The 17,328-nt window shown below is 33.0% G+C and overlaps 1 protein-coding gene across 3 annotated transcripts in view; it reads left to right on the top strand.

The window, feature by feature from the left end:
* Positions 1-17,328, top strand: part of LOC143234603 (dual oxidase maturation factor 1-like) — an 81,433-nt gene that overhangs the window by 16,137 nt on the left and 47,968 nt on the right. For 2 of the 3 annotated variants that reach the window (XM_076472063.1, XM_076472064.1), the window contains exon 4: positions 10,465-10,599. The exons of the other annotated variant lie outside the window; for it this stretch is intronic. In XM_076472063.1, the coding sequence (XP_076328178.1) occupies positions 10,465-10,599 (135 nt within the window). The remainder of the gene's footprint in view (positions 1-10,464; positions 10,600-17,328) is intronic. 3 annotated transcript variants of the gene reach the window in all.

The following is a 17,328-nucleotide window of genomic DNA, read 5'->3' on the forward strand; positions in this document are numbered from 1 at the left end:
TCCACTGGGTACGCAACCTTAGCCTAAAACCTAGGTAATCCTTTCATTGGACAATACTTATACAAGTATTACTATAGTGGTACACACACGCAAAGTCCTCGGGTAAAAATATGCCACCTATTAGACAAGGCCACCTACTAACTGACAATGTTCGCTTGCTCGTAAGCGCGTCAGTTAATTACCGCGTTTAATTAAATAAACTTAACTGTGACTAAAATACAACCCTTGGCTAATTTATTCTCATTACGAGCGATTATAACGCTAGAAATCGGGTTTCGATACCTGTGATGGGCGCAGCGGTGATAGCACAGCACAGTGTAGCTTTGCGTCTACAAACCAGTAATAGAAATGTGAGAGATCCACATTAATCATTACCAGTTTTGTTTCCATACTTTAGCGTATCAGTAGAACCAATTTGTATTCCTCGACTGGTTGTGCTCACAATGTTTGATGAAGTTTACAGCGGCACGTCTGTGGACATACAAAATTTAAAAAAAAAACAAATGGTTTCGATACTCGTGGTGGGCAGAGCGTAGAGAGCCCATTATGTAGTTTAATGATTAACTCTAAACAGGCACACGTAAATCATTGTCGTAACGTAAGTGCTCGGTTCGTATGTGACTCGAGTACATAACATACGTATCTTCTCCAGATTGGCTTCCAAGAAAGAACGACTTGGCGTAAACGCGAAAGAAATAATGATCAGACAGAGAATATAGGGCATTAGTGTTTTGAGCCATTTTGTTGGTGACGTCGTTGTGATAGTTTAATATATATGGTTTTGTGTGTGTTTATAACCTGGGGAAATCAGAAGTACATACGAAATCCTTCTTTCTTCCCGCCTCAGGGTTAACTTATGTTAAAGGAACCAATCTTAAACTTGTCAACATTTTTGTTTCTATTGAAACCTAGTTCAAAGTGTACTTGTTTTAACGATTTGCATATAATAAAAAATATAAAACGTTGGAAGGAGTTTTCATGGGGCAAAGTCAGCTTCCCCCCCCCCAACAACAAATAATCAGGTAATGTTAAATCACTAACAACTCTTGTGCAACGGACACATTTCCTGGGATTAAACACGTGTTTTAGCGCAGTAAGCGAGGACGTGTTTTTATCGTATCGGGTGTGTTTCTCACGTCACGTGCGTGTGAAATGACTGGTACCACGATACTGCTGGAAGTCGCAGGTAACCGTTAGTTAGTCACGTGCACAGTCAAAACGGAAAACTCTTTTTGGTACCACGTATGAGGGGCACCCGACTTAATAATATACTTAATATCACCGTTTGAATCTTGTTTATATCTTGAGTCTAGAATAGGAAATCACAGATAATAACTTGAATTACACACATACATATATATATACATATATAACAACTAAATATACATGTATAAATATATACACACATATATAACTACTATACACATACACACATATAACCTGCTATATAACTACTATATAAACAGGATCAAGGTTTCAAGTTGACTCCATTAAGATATAGTACTAAACTGTCGTTCTTATGAACCTGTTCTAGGCTGAATAAACCTTATGTGATTTACTTCACTCACACTTACTCAGGGAAGCTAGTGATAGCCACATGATGGCCAGTCCCAGTGAAACATAATAAAAGTTTTAACCTCAATAGTAGTGGAAAAGACAACTCTAACTTCACACGTTACACATGATCTTGCAGTAATCTTTCCCACAGAAAGTCAAAACGTGTTACTCTAGTTGAGTGATACAGAACAGTAAGTAGCTAGAGCGAAAATAACCTAACGACTTTCTTGAACAATGTGTGAAAACTGCAAATTTTTGCACAAATAACAGCTTGAAAATTTCGCATATTAATATAAGGAAACGGAAAAACCAGACATACACAGTTTCCCCCAATCACAAAAAATACAATATAATACTATCTGTTGTTAGTGCCTAAGTCTGTAAATTCGTTGTTCGCCACCTTTTATCACACATAAGAAAACTACGTTCTGTTTTTTGGCCGTGGATGCTTTATAAGACTGACAGTCAAATACTATAATTTTGTCTGACCAATGTAATGATAGAGCGAAAAGTGGGTGGTGCTGAATAGCTCCCTTCTCTGTAGCTAACCCTTCAATATTAAAGACAGATAGCGCAAATAGCCCTCGTGTAACTTGGTGATAAATTTAACAAACAACATATCTCAAAATAATCCTTATTTATTATTATCACCATTTTGCAGTAAGAAACAGACAGACGGAGTGGTACGTTTGTCTGTTTCACGCCAGAATAGAGATAATAACTCTCACCTTATTTCTTCAAGCATACATTTTGACGAAGAGGAGTGAAAACAACACATTCTCCACGTTTTACCACGCGAGATGAATCATTGCTTTATAGGTCAACTCCATTACAGTGTTACATACTAGTTTCCTCACAGTCTGTACACACACACACACACCTTTTATTCATTTCGTCAGTCTTCTGTCTCCTTAAGTTTCGACACGATGAATTCTTATAATGAAAGCAGTTTCAAATTTCAAGAAATACCTGGTTTTCTAACTACTCAACAAAATTAACTTCACATATAAAATAAACAAGAATTGTACACACTTGCCATATAATTGTTTTTAATTGCAGGATTGTGTAGGCAAGGCTGCGCAAGGAACTATACATGAAGTGGTTACTTTACTAGTCAATATCTGTAATTACGTTGTCTTAATATATATATCATGATAAAATATAAGTATAGTCAAATGGTGGTGGTGGTCCCTCACAACAGTTATGTATGATTCACATCACTTACAATAGAGAAAAAACAAGAACAGACGGAATTTTTTATCTTCGTTGCAATTTATGATTCGTTTGACGTATCAGCACACACGAAGTTTTTCACCAATGCGTTCACGTGTTTAAACATTATTTGTCATATATATATATAAATATTTCAGCACGTTCTGGCCGAGTGTGTTCACCAGGGTAGTTTTTTTTAGGGTTTTATGGCTTTTAAAAAAATGTCTTCTTGTTCCACGTGTTTCATACTGTGCACAGATAACTGTTATTTTTATGATAAGATATTCTAGGTACGTGTTTCATACTGTCCACAGATTACTGTTATTTGTATCATAAGATATTCTAGGTACGTGTTTCATACTGTCCACAGATTACTGTTATTTTTATGATAAGATATTCTAGGTACGTGTTTCATACTGTACACAGATTACTGTTATTTGTATGAAAAGATATTCTAGGTACGTGTTTCATACTGTCCACAGATTACTGTTATTTGTATCATAAGATATTCTAGGTACGTGTTTCATACTGTGCACAGATTACTGTTATTTGTATCATAAGATATTCTAGGTACGTGTTTCATACTGTGCACAGATTTCTGTTATTTGTATGATAAGATATTCTAGGTACGTGTTTCATACTGTCCACAGATTACTGTTATTTGTATGATAAGATATTCTAGGTACGTGTTTCATACTGTGCACAGATTTCTGTTATTTGTATGATAAGATATTCTAGGTACGTGTTTCATACTGTGCACAGATTACTGTTATTTGTATGATAAGATATTCTAGGTACGTGTTTCATACTGTCCACAGATTACTGTTATTTGTATGATAAGATATTCTAGGTATGTGTTTCATATTGTGCACAGATTACTCTTATTTGTATGATAAGATATTCTAGGTACGTGTTTCATACTGTGCACAGATTACTGTTATTTGTATGATAAGATATTCTAGGTACGTGTTTCATACTGTCCACAGATTACTGTTATTTGTATGATAAGATATTCTAGGTACGTGTTTCATACTGTGCACAGATTTCTGTTATTTGTATGATAAGATATTCTAGGTACGTGTTTCATACTGTACACAGATTACTGTTATTTCTATGATAAGATATTCTAGGTACGTGTTTCATACTGTCCACAGATTACTGTTATTTCTATGATAAGATATTCTAGGTACGTGTTTCATACTGTCCACAGATAACTGTTATTTGTATGATAAGATATTCTAGGTACGTGTTTCATACTGTGCACAGATTACTGTTATTTGTATCATAAGATATTCTAGGTACGTGTTTCATACTGTCCACAGATTACTGTTATTTGTATCATAAGATATTCTAGGTACGTGTTTCATACTGTGCACAGATTACTGTTATTTGTATCATAAGATATTCTAGGTACGTGTTTCATACTGTCCACAGATTACTGTTATTTGTATGATAAGATATTCTAGGTATGTGTTTCATATTGTGCACAGATTACTCTTATTTGTATGATAAGATATTCTAGGTACGTGTTTCATACTGTGCACAGATTACTGTTATTTGTATGATAAGATATTCTAGGTACGTGTTTCATACTGTCCACAGATTACTGTTATTTGTATGATAAGATATTCTAGGTACGTGTTTCATACTGTCCACAGATAACTGTTATTTGTATGATAAGATATTCTAGGTACGTGTTTCATACTGTGCACAGATTACTGTTATTTGTATCATAAGATATTCTAGGTACGTGTTTCATACTGTCCACAGATTACTGTTATTTGTATCATAAGATATTCTAGGTACGTGTTTCATACTGTGCACAGATTACTGTTATTTGTATCATAAGATATTCTAGGTACGTGTTTCATACTGTCCACAGATTACTGTTATTTGTATGATAAGATATTCTAGGTACGTGTTTCATACTGTACACAGATTACTGTTATTTGTATGAAAAGATATTCTAGGTACGTGTTTCATACTGTCCACACATTACTGTTATTTGTATCATAAGATATTCTAGGTACGTGTTTCATACTGTGCACAGATTACTGTTATTTGTATCATACTATATTCTAGGTACGTGTTTCATACTGTGCACAGATTTCTGTTATTTGTATGATAAGATATTCTAGGTACGTGTTTCATACTGTCCACAGATTACTGTTATTTGTATGATAAGATATTCTAGGTACGTGTTTCATACTGTGCACAGATTACTGTTATTTGTATGATAAGATATTCTAGGTACGTGTTTCATACTGTGCACAGATTACTGTTATTTGTATCATAAGATATTCTAGGTACGTGTTTCATACTGTCCACAGATCACTGTTATTTGTATGATAAGATATTCTAGGTACGTGTTTCATACTGTCCACAGATAACTGTTATTTGTATGATAAGATATTCTTGGTACGTGAATATTCATACTGTGCACAGATTACTGTTATTTGTATGATAAGATATTCTTGGTACGTGAATATTTATACTGTCCACAGATTACTGTTATTTGTATGATGAGATATTCTAGGTACGTGTTTCATACTGTGCACAGATTACTCTTATTTGTATGATAAGATATTCTAGGTACGTGTTTCATACTGTGCACAGATTACTGTTATTTTTATGATAAGATATTCTAGGTACGTGTTTCATACTGTACACAGATTACTGTTATTTGTATGAAAAGATATTCTAGGTACGTGTTTCATACTGTCCACAGATTACTGTTATTTGTATCATAAGATATTCTAGGTACGTGTTTCATACTGTCCACAGATTACTGTTATTTTTATGATAAGATATTCTAGGTACGTGTTTCATACTGTACACAGATTACTGTTATTTGTATGAAAAGATATTCTAGGTAATGTGTTTCATACTGTCCACAGATTACTGTTATTTGTATCATAAGATATTCTAGGTACGTGTTTCATACTGTGCACAGATTACTGTTATTTGTATCATAAGATATTCTAGGTACGTGTTTCATACTGTGCACAGATTTCTGTTATTTGTATGATAAGATATTCTAGGTACGTGTTTCATACTGTCCACAGATTACTGTTATTTGTATGATAAGATATTCTAGGTACGTGTTTCATACTGTGCACAGATTTCTGTTATTTGTATGATAAGATATTCTAGGTACGTGTTTCATACTGTGCACAGATTACTGTTATTTGTATGATAAGATATTCTAGGTACGTGTTTCATACTGTCCACAGATTACTGTTATTTGTATGATAAGATATTCTAGGTATGTGTTTCATATTGTGCACAGATTACTCTTATTTGTATGATAAGATATTCTAGGTACGTGTTTCATACTGTGCACAGATTACTGTTATTTGTATGATAAGATATTCTAGGTATGTGTTTCATACTGTCCACAGATTACTGTTATTTGTATGATAAGATATTCTAGGTACGTGTTTCATACTGTGCACAGATTTCTGTTATTTGTATGATAAGATATTCTAGGTACGTGTTTCATACTGTACACAGATTACTGTTATTTCTATGATAAGATATTCTAGGTACGTGTTTCATACTGTCCACAGATTACTGTTATTTCTATGATAAGATATTCTAGGTACGTGTTTCATACTGTCCACAGATAACTGTTATTTGTATGATAAGATATTCTAGGTACGTGTTTCATACTGTGCACAGATTACTGTTATTTGTATCATAAGATATTCTAGGTACGTGTTTCATACTGTCCACAGATTACTGTTATTTGTATCATAAGATATTCTAGGTACGTGTTTCATACTGTGCACAGATTACTGTTATTTGTATCATAAGATATTCTAGGTACGTGTTTCATACTGTCCACAGATTACTGTTATTTGTATGATAAGATATTCTAGGTATGTGTTTCATATTGTGCACAGATTACTCTTATTTGTATGATAAGATATTCTAGGTACGTGTTTCATACTGTGCACAGATTACTGTTATTTGTATGATAAGATATTCTAGGTAATGTGTTTCATACTGTCCACAGATTACTGTTATTTGTATGATAAGATATTCTAGGTACGTGTTTCATACTGTCCACAGATAACTGTTATTTGTATGATAAGATATTCTAGGTACGTGTTTCATACTGTGCACAGATTACTGTTATTTGTATCATAAGATATTCTAGGTACGTGTTTCATACTGTCCACAGATTACTGTTATTTGTATCATAAGATATTCTAGGTACGTGTTTCATACTGTGCACAGATTACTGTTATTTGTATCATAAGATATTCTAGGTACGTGTTTCATACTGTCCACAGATTACTGTTATTTGTATGATAAGATATTCTAGGTACGTGTTTCATACTGTGCACAGATTACTGTTATTTGTATCATAAGATATTCTAGGTACGTGTTTCATACTGTCCACAGATTACTGTTATTTGTATGATAAGATATTCTAGGTACGTGTTTCATACTGTACACAGATTACTGTTATTTGTATGAAAAGATATTCTAGGTACGTGTTTCATACTGTCCACACATTACTGTTATTTGTATCATAAGATATTCTAGGTACGTGTTTCATACTGTGCACAGATTACTGTTATTTGTATCATACTATATTCTAGGTACGTGTTTCATACTGTGCACAGATTTCTGTTATTTGTATGATAAGATATTCTAGGTACGTGTTTCATACTGTCCACAGATTACTGTTATTTGTATGATAAGATATTCTAGGTACGTGTTTCATACTGTGCACAGATTACTGTTATTTGTATGATAAGATATTCTAGGTAATGTGTTTCATACTGTCCACAGATTACTGTTATTTGTATGATAAGATATTCTAGGTACGTGTTTCATACTGTCCACAGATAACTGTTATTTGTATGATAAGATATTCTTGGTACGTGAATATTCATACTGTGCACAGATTACTGTTATTTGTATGATAAGATATTCTTGGTACGTGAATATTTATACTGTCCACAGATTACTGTTATTTGTATGATGAGATATTCTAGGTACGTGTTTCATACTGTGCACAGATTACTCTTATTTGTATGATAAGATATTCTAGGTACGTGTTTCATACTGTGCACAGATTACTGTTATTTGTATGATAAGATATTCTAGGTACGTGTTTCATACTGTGCACAGATTACTGTTATTTGTATTATAAGATATTCTAGGTACGTGTTTCATACTTTGCACAGATTACTCTTATTTGTATTATAAGATATTCTAGGTACGTGTTTCATACTGTCCACAGATTACTGTTATTTGTATGATAAGATATTCTAGGTACATGTTTCATACTGTCCACAGATTACTGTTATTTGTATGATAAGATATTCTAGGTACGTGTTTCATACTGTCCACAGATTACTGTTATTTGTATGATAAGATATTCTAGGTACGTGTTTCATACTGTGCACAGATTACTCTTATTTGTATGATAAGATATTCTAGGTACGTGTTTCATACTGTGCACAGATTACTCTTATTTGTATGATAAGATATTCTAGGTACATGTTTCATACTGTCCACAGATTACTGTTATTTGTATGATAAGATATTCTAGGTACGTGTTTCATACTGTCCACAGATTACTGTTATTTGTATGATAAGATATTCTAGGTACGTGTTTCATACTGTGCACAGATTACTCTTATTTGTATGATAAGGTATTCTAGGTACGTGTTTCATACTGTCCATAGATTACTGTTATTTGTATGATAAGATATTCTAGGTACGTGTTTCATACTGTGCACAGATTACTGTTATTTGTATGATAAGATATTCTAGGTACGTGTTTCATACTGTGCACAGATTACTGTTATTTGTATTATAAGATATTCTAGGTACGTGTTTCATACTGTGCACAGATTACTGTTATTTGTATTATAAGATATTCTAGGTACGTGTTTCATACTGTCCACAGATTACTGTTATTTGTATGATAAGATATTGTAGGTACATGTTTCATACTGTCCACAGATTACTGTTATTTGTATGATAAGATATTCTAGGTACGTGTTTCATACTGTCCACAGATTACTGTTATTTGTATGATAAGATATTTTAGGTACATGTTTCATACTGTCCACAGATTACTGTTATTTGTATGATAAGATATTCTAGGTACGTGTTTCATACTGTCCATAGATTACTGTTATTTGTATGATAAGATATTCTAGGTACGTGTTTCATACTGTGCACAGATTACTGTTATTTGTATGATAAGATATTCTAGGTACGTGTTTCATACTGTGCACAGATTTCTGTTATTTGTATGATAAGATATTCTAGGTACGTGTTTCATACTGTCCACAGATTACTGTTATTTGTATGATAAGATATTCTAGGTACGTGTTTCATACTGTCCATAGATTACTGTTATTTGTATGATAAGATATTCTAGGTACGTGTTTCATACTGTCCTCAGATTACTGCCTTTTTGAAACTTTATTTAATTTGGCTTTTTGTTTATGCGCTATTATGATTACATGAGTGTTTAAAAGTCCCCCCCCCAAAGGATACAGCGGTAAATTAGCGGGGGAGTTAAGTCACTTAAAATCTGGTTTCGATACTCGTTGTGAGAAGAGCACAGGTATTCATTTCGAGCTGTTCCATGTTAGGGCAGCGGTAAGCCTGCGAAAGTAATATGTTGGAATCAGAGTTTTGGTGGCTCTCGGTGGACATGTGTTTGTGGTGTAGTGGTTATCACATCCACCTAACAATGGGGAAGGTACCAGGTTCGATTATTGGCAGGCACATGTGCGTTTTCTCATGGGCCCAGCATGGCCAGGTGGGTTAAGGCGTTCGACTCGTAATCTGAGGGTCGCGGGTTCGAATCCCCGTCGTACCAAACATGAGCGCCCTTTCAGCCGTGAGGACGTTATAATGTTTCGGTCAATTCCACTATTCGTTGTAAAAGAGTAGCCCAGGAGTTGGCGGTGGGTGGTGATGACTAGTCTTACACTGCTAAATTAGGGAAGGCTAGCGCAAACAGCCCTCGTGTAGCTTTGCACAAAATTAAAAAAAACAAAACAAATCCTCTTGGTGGACACAACAGATATTACGATGTGACTTTTCTATAAGTTAAACAAATGCGTATTACGTGTTTTGTTTGACTACAAACACATAACACATGAAGCCTACATAAGAGCATGGTCACGTTTCATGTATTGGTATATTTTATGAGAAAACTAGTGGTATTCTTACACAGAGTAATTATTTATAGTTAGTTTATTAGGCCTTATGGACGCTATGGTAACCTTAATAATGTTTAGGGTTGTTAGATTAGTAAATGCAATTAAGACTAACCTAAGTGTCTTAAACTGGTAGTTATCTCGTGAGATACTGTTGGGGTTACGAGCGAAATTCTGGTTAATAGTGGGGCTACTTACTGCTGAACCAGTACAGTACAATCATTATATAGCCTGTAGTTTGCTCCTTTGTGTCTCAGCTGTCAGTTTCAGGGCTCATTACATTAATATTCGAGGTTCAATATCTTCAGTGGGCATGAATCAGACAGGCGACCTTTGATCTCTTAGACAGGACATTAATATATGTATTTATTGTGATGTAACGTAACTGATCGTCGGTCATGTTCTTATGGTATATTTCTGTGTGTTGTCACAATACCGATTATGTTCTTGTGTTGTGTATCGTTTTGTCATGTTATCGAGTCTAATTTATTTACAGTTTCGAACCACGGCAGTGACTGGCATGTTGCTCAAGCCACGGTCTCTAGTCTTCACAGAACGTTTTCTAAGGACAAGATAAATGCAGAACTTGGTGTACACATCGGTTTGAATGGTGTCAATATAACTCTCCAGAGTAAGTGTTGTCTAATTTACAAACATAAAACACAAGTGTTTAATTATAGTTTCCACCTTAACTTTACTTATTCGTTCTAACTATTCTATTTTTCTAATGTTTTCTCTTTCTCTCTCTTTTTAATCGTATAACTGAGTGATATAATAAAGTTATCTGTCTTACATCTTGCGTCTGTCAATCACCACTATAACAGCAGAGGAAGACTCGAACGTCAGCTGGTAGACAGTTTGTTCTGTACTTTTTTGAACAAGTCCAAACGTATCGTCGTGAACAAAAGAGTTTATGCAACATTCTAACTGATGTGGAGCGTAGCCCACTGGTTAGCGTGTCCGGGTTGTGAATCTAAGAGCCCACGATTCGCGATTCATTGCAGGGAAAATCTATCAAAGCCGTTACGACCACGAGTTATAGGAGTGGCAGTAAAATCCCACGACTCCATCGGGAAGTAGAAACCCAAGAATAAGAAATGGGGCTGTTCAGATCTGTTCAAGATAAGGAAGTAGCTACGTGGCGACAGCCCTCGTGTTTCCCTAAACGAAAGATGTAAATAAACAAATATATTCTGCTCAGTGAAGTTTTGGATTTCTCTTAAACCTAATGTTACTACTGAAAGTTTAACCACGTTTCATCGCTAATTCTATAAAGTTTAAATATTAGAAGTCACTCGCTATGTCACGTAATAATATAGGTTATAATATGGTTCTAACATTAGTGGAGTAGGTTATAATATAGTCTTACAGGGTGGAGTAGGTGAAAATATAACTCTTACTATAGGTTACAATATAGCTCTTACAGTAAATTATAATATAGTCTTACAGGATGGAGTAGGTTATAATATAGCTCTTACACTAGGTTACAATACAGCTCTTACAGTAAATTATAATATAGTCTTACAGGATGGAGTAGGTTATAATATAGCTCTTACACTAGGTTACAATACAGCTCTTACAATAAATTATAATATAGTCTTACAGGATGGAGTAGGTTATAATATAGCTCTTACAGTAGGTTACAATACAGCTCTTACAGTAAATTATAATATAGTCTTACAGGGTGGAGTAGGTTATAATATAGCTCTTACAGTAGGTTACAATAGAGCTCTTACAGTAAATTATAATATAGTCTTACAGGGTGGAGTAGGTTATAATATTACTTCACTGTAGGTCACAATAGAGCTCTTACAGTAAATTATAATATAGTCTTACAGGATGGAGTAGGTTATAATATAGCTCTTACAGTAGGTTACAATATAGCTCTTACAGTAAATTATAATATAGACTTCACAGGATGGAGCACGCTATAATATAGCTCTTACAGTAGGTTATAATAGAGCTCTTACAGTAAATTATAATATAGTCTTACAGGGTGGAGTAGGTTATAACATAGCTTTTACAGTAAATTATAATATAGTCCAACAGTAGGTTATAATATAGCCTTACAGTAGGTTACAATATAGCTCTTACAGTAAATTAAAATATAGTCTTACAGGATGGAGTAGGTTATAATATAGCTCTTACAGTAGGTTATAATACAGCTCTTACAGTAAATTATAATATAGTCTTACAGGGTGGAGTAGGTTATAATATAGCTCTTACAGTAGGTTACAATATAGCTCTTACAGTAAATTAAAATATAGTCTTACAGGATGGAGTAGGTTATAATATAGCTCTTACAGTAAATTAAAATATAGTCTTACAGGATGGAGTAGGTTATAATATAGCTCTTACAGTAGGTTATAATACAGCTCTTACAGTAAATTATAATATAGTCTTACAGGGTGGAGTAGGTTATAATATAGCTTTTACAGTAGGTTACAATATAGCTCTTACAGTAAATTATAATATAGTCTTACAGGATGGAGTAGGTTATAATATAGCTCTTACAGTAGGTTACAATACAGCTCTTACAATAAATTATAATATAGTCTTACAGGGTGGAGTAGGTTATAATATAGCTCTTACAGTAGGTTACAATACAGCTCTTACAATAAATTATAATATAGTCTTACAGGGTGGAGTAGGTTATAATATAGCTTTTACAGTAGGTTACAATACAGCTCTTACAATAAATTATAATATAGTCTTACAGAATGGAGTAGGTTATAATATAGCTCTTACAGTAGGTTACAATACAGCTCTTACAATAAATTATAATATAGTCTTACAGGGTGGAGTAGGTTATAATATTACGCTTACTGTAGGTTACAATAGAGCTCTTACAGTAAATTATAATATAGTCTTACAGGATGGAGTAGGTTATAATATAGCTCTTACAGTAGGTTACAATATAGCTCTTACAGTAAATTATAATATAGACTTACAGGATGGAGTACGTTATAATATAGCTCTTACAGTAGGTTACAATATAGCTCTTACAGTAAATTAAAATATAGTCTTACAGGATGGAGTAGGTTATAATATAGCTCTTACAGTAAATTAAAATATAGTCTTACAGGGTGGAGTAGGTTATAATATAGCTTTTACAGTAGGTTACAATACAGCTCTTACAATAAATTATAATATAGTCTTACAGAATGGAGTAGGTTATAATATAGCTCTTACAGTAGGTTACAATACAGCTCTTACAATAAATTATAATATAGTCTTACAGGGTGGAGTAGGTTATAATATAGCTCTTACAGTAGGTTACAATACAGCTCTTACAATAAATTATAATATAGTCTTACAGGGTGGAGTAGGTTATAATATAGCTTTTACAGTAGGTTACAATACAGCTCTTACAGTAAATTATAATATAGTCTTACAGGATGGAGTAGGTTATAATATAGCTTTTACAGTAGGTTACAATACAGCTCTTACAATAAATTATAATATAGTCTTACAGAATGGAGTAGGTTATAATATAGCTCTTACAGTAGGTTACAATACAGCTCTTACAATAAATTATAATATAGTCTTACAGGGTGGAGTAGGTTATAATATAGCTCTTACAGTAGGTTACAATACAGCTCTTACAATAAATTATAATATAGTCTTACAGGGTGGAGTAGGTTATAATATAGCTTTTACAGTAGGTTACAATACAGCTCTTACAGTAAATTATAATATAGTCTTACAGGATGGAGTAGGTTATAATATAGCTCTTACAGTAGGTTACAATACAGCTCTTACAGTAAATTATAATATAGTCTTACAGGATGGAGTAGGTTATAATATAGCTCTTACAGTAGGTTACAATACAGCTCTTACGGTAAATTATAATATAGTCTTACAGGATGGAGTAGGTTATAATATAGCTCTTACAGTAGGTTACAATACAGCTCTTACAGTAAATTATAATATAGTCTTACAGGATGGAGTAGGTTATAATATAGCTCTTACAGTAGGTTACAATACAGCTCTTACGGTAAATTATAATATAGTCTTACAGGATGGAGTAGGTTATAATATAGCTCTTACAGTAGGTTACAATACAGCTCTTACAGTAAATTATAATATAGTCTTACAGGGTGGACTAGGTTATAATATAGCTCTTACAGTAGGTTACAATAGAGCTCTTTATTTGCTAGTGTACGAATATCTTTAATGTTTTATTAGATAACTGAAAAAACTTATATAAGTTTTTCTTATTGAAAACTACCTTATCTCTTATGAGTAATACTTTACTGTATTGTGTGAAATTACTTTCTAATTTGGCAAACGTACTCAAAACTCTCGAAACTAGCAGTCAGGAATTATGTTGCACTGTGAAAAGTGAGGTGATTAGCTAATTCTACTGCCTTACTTTAAAATCGTAGGAGCTAGATGAAACCTCAGGTACGATGTTACATTGTGTAGAATGAGCTTATTTACTGATTTAAAATCCTGAACTTGGCTCAGACACTGTGAAGATAGTCGGTCTTAACTGCTGCACCTCATGAATGAATAGACATCGAAGTCTATGATTTGCTGTGGAGATAGGAAACAACAACAAATGTCCATTCATGGTCATGATGGTCATCCAAAATTGGCATATCGTAGAATTTTTCGAAAAACGTTGGTCTTTGAGAAGAAATAGGTAGACTTCACCTCAGACCATTCTAACATATGAGCATCATATAATGTTTGATTTCCAGACGGGCCATTTGATTAGGGTGCTGGACTCGTAATCCGAGGATCACGGGTTCGAATCTCCGTCCTACCAAACATGCGTTATAATGTTAGGATAGATTATACTATTCGTTTGTAAAATGTAGATCAAGAGTTGGCGGTGGGTGGTGATGACTAACTGCCATTCCTCTAATCTCACACTGTTAAATTAGAGATGGCTAGCGCAGATGGCCCTTGTGCAGCTTTGTGCAAAAAACAACAAACTAATTTCCAGTAAAAATAGATTATCCATTCCGCCAAAAAAACAGACACCTAATCTGCACGACAGACTAAACTGTAATCTCCAGAGGAGACAGAATTTCCAATAATGAAGTGGTTACGAAAACCTAATGTTGAAACTGATTGAAAATAGACATTTGGAATATGGGAAAACAAAGAGATAAAAAAAGCACATGAAAAATTACGAACATACAGCCATAATTTCTGTATCAAAGGAAAGCATATCATTGATATGACAAAGAATAGTTCTCACGATACAATACGACTCCTCATACATTAAATACCAAACACAAGACAACAAGAGCATCTTCTATCATCAGCATCCAGTAATAAAAGAAGGTAACTGGTAAGTAATTATACTTAGTTGATTTAAAAACATTTCACGAGACCGAATTTAATAAGAGAAAATCCATATAACCTCTATTGTACTGACCTTTTAGCAATAGGTCATGTCAAAGGTCTCTGATTGAAATAAAAATATATCAGAACAATTACAGATTAGGTAATAATGTATCAGTTTTAGTTACTACTATAGTGTTCTGTAAAATGTATCAGTTTTAGTTACTACTATAGTGTTCTGTAAAATGTATCAGTTTTAGTTACTACTATAGTGTTCTGTAAAATGTATCAGTTTTAGTTACTACTATAGTGTTCTGTAAAATGTATCAGTTTTAGTTACTACTATAGTGTTCTGTAAAATGTATCAGTTTTAGTTACTACTATAGTGTTCTGTAAAATGTATCAGTTTTAGTTACTACTATAGTGTTCTGTAAAATGTATCAGTTTTAGTTACTACTATAGTGTTCTGTAAAATGTATCAGTTTTAGTTACTACTATAGTGTTCTGTAATATGTATCAGTTTTAGTTACTACTATAGTGTTCTGTAAAATGTATCAGTTTTAGTTACTACTATAGTGTTCTGTAAAATGTATCAGTTTTAGTTACTACTATAGTGTTCTGTAATATGTATCAGTTTTAGTTACTACTATAGTGTTCTGTAAAATGTATCAGTTTTAGTTACTACTACAGTGTTTTATAAAATGTATCAGTTTTAGTTACTACTATAGTGTTCTGTAATATGTATCAGTTTTAGTTACTACTATAGTGTTCTGTAATATGTATCAGTTTTAGTTACTACTATAGTGTTCTGTAATATGTATCAGTTTTAGTTACTACTACAGTGTTTTATAAAATGTATCAGTTTTAGTTACTACTATAGTGTTTTATAAAATGTATCAGTTTTAGTTACTACTATAGTGTTCTGTAATATGTATCAGTTTTAGTTACTACTACAGTGTTTTATAAAATGTATCAGTTTTAGTCACTACTATAGTGTTTTATAAAATGTATTAGTTTTAGTTACTACTATAGTGTTTTGTAAAATGTATCAGTGTTAGTTACTACTATAGTGTTTTATAAAATGTATCACTTTTAGTTACTACTATAGTGTTTTGTAAAATGTATCAGTTTTAGTTACTACTATAGTGTTCTGTAAAATGTATCAGTTTTAGTTACTACTATAGTGTTCTGTAAAATGTATCAGTTTTAGTTACTACTATAGTGTTCTGTAAAATGTATCAGTTTTAGTTACTACTATAGTGTTCTGTAAAATGTATCAGTTTTAGTTACTACTACAGTGTTTTATAAAATGTATCAGTTTTAGTTACTACTATAGTGTTCTGTAATATGTATCAGTTTTAGTTACTACTATAGTGTTCTGTAATATGTATCAGTTTTAGTTACTACTATAGTGTTCTGTAAAATGTATTAGCTTTAGTTACTACTACAGTGTTTTATAAAATGTATCAGTGTTAGTTACTACTGTAATTTTGCTGTTAAAATGGTGTATCATGATTACGCTGTAAGAGTGATGGTCAAATTTGTTCTGACAAACGTAGCTCAAGAGTTGGCGGTGGGTCCTGTTGCCAAACCGTTTTCTGTCTAACTTATCGGTTCAAAATTAGCGATGGCTGTGTGTAATTAAACCTTGTATATCCAGCATTACGTGAAATTCTGAAATAAAAAAAACGAACAAATGCAGTTTAGGAGACGCCATTTTTTATTGTCTGACTTCAATACTTGTTTACTTTTACTTTACAGGTGATACTCGCCAAGTTAGTAGTTTTTACATTTGTTGATTTGTGTATTTTTGGTTATATTATATTTAATGATTAACACTCCTACGAAAAGTGGGGCCTAATAGGCCCCAGAGCAACTTGAAAGGTTATTAATATTAGGCTAATAAATTTGTATTTAAATGAAATTGAAATGTAAATGAAACTTTTCGTAGGAGTGTTAATTATATGTTCGCTTATCTCGTGACAAACGTGGTGTGAAACTGTTATTTTTAAAACTAGGAATCCCCGGATGTTAATGACATTTTATATTTTCGTTTAAATAC

The sequence above is a fragment of the Tachypleus tridentatus genome, chromosome 12, assembly GCF_004210375.1.
Source record: "Tachypleus tridentatus isolate NWPU-2018 chromosome 12, ASM421037v1, whole genome shotgun sequence".
Classification (NCBI taxonomy): Eukaryota; Metazoa; Arthropoda; class Merostomata; order Xiphosura; family Limulidae; genus Tachypleus; species Tachypleus tridentatus.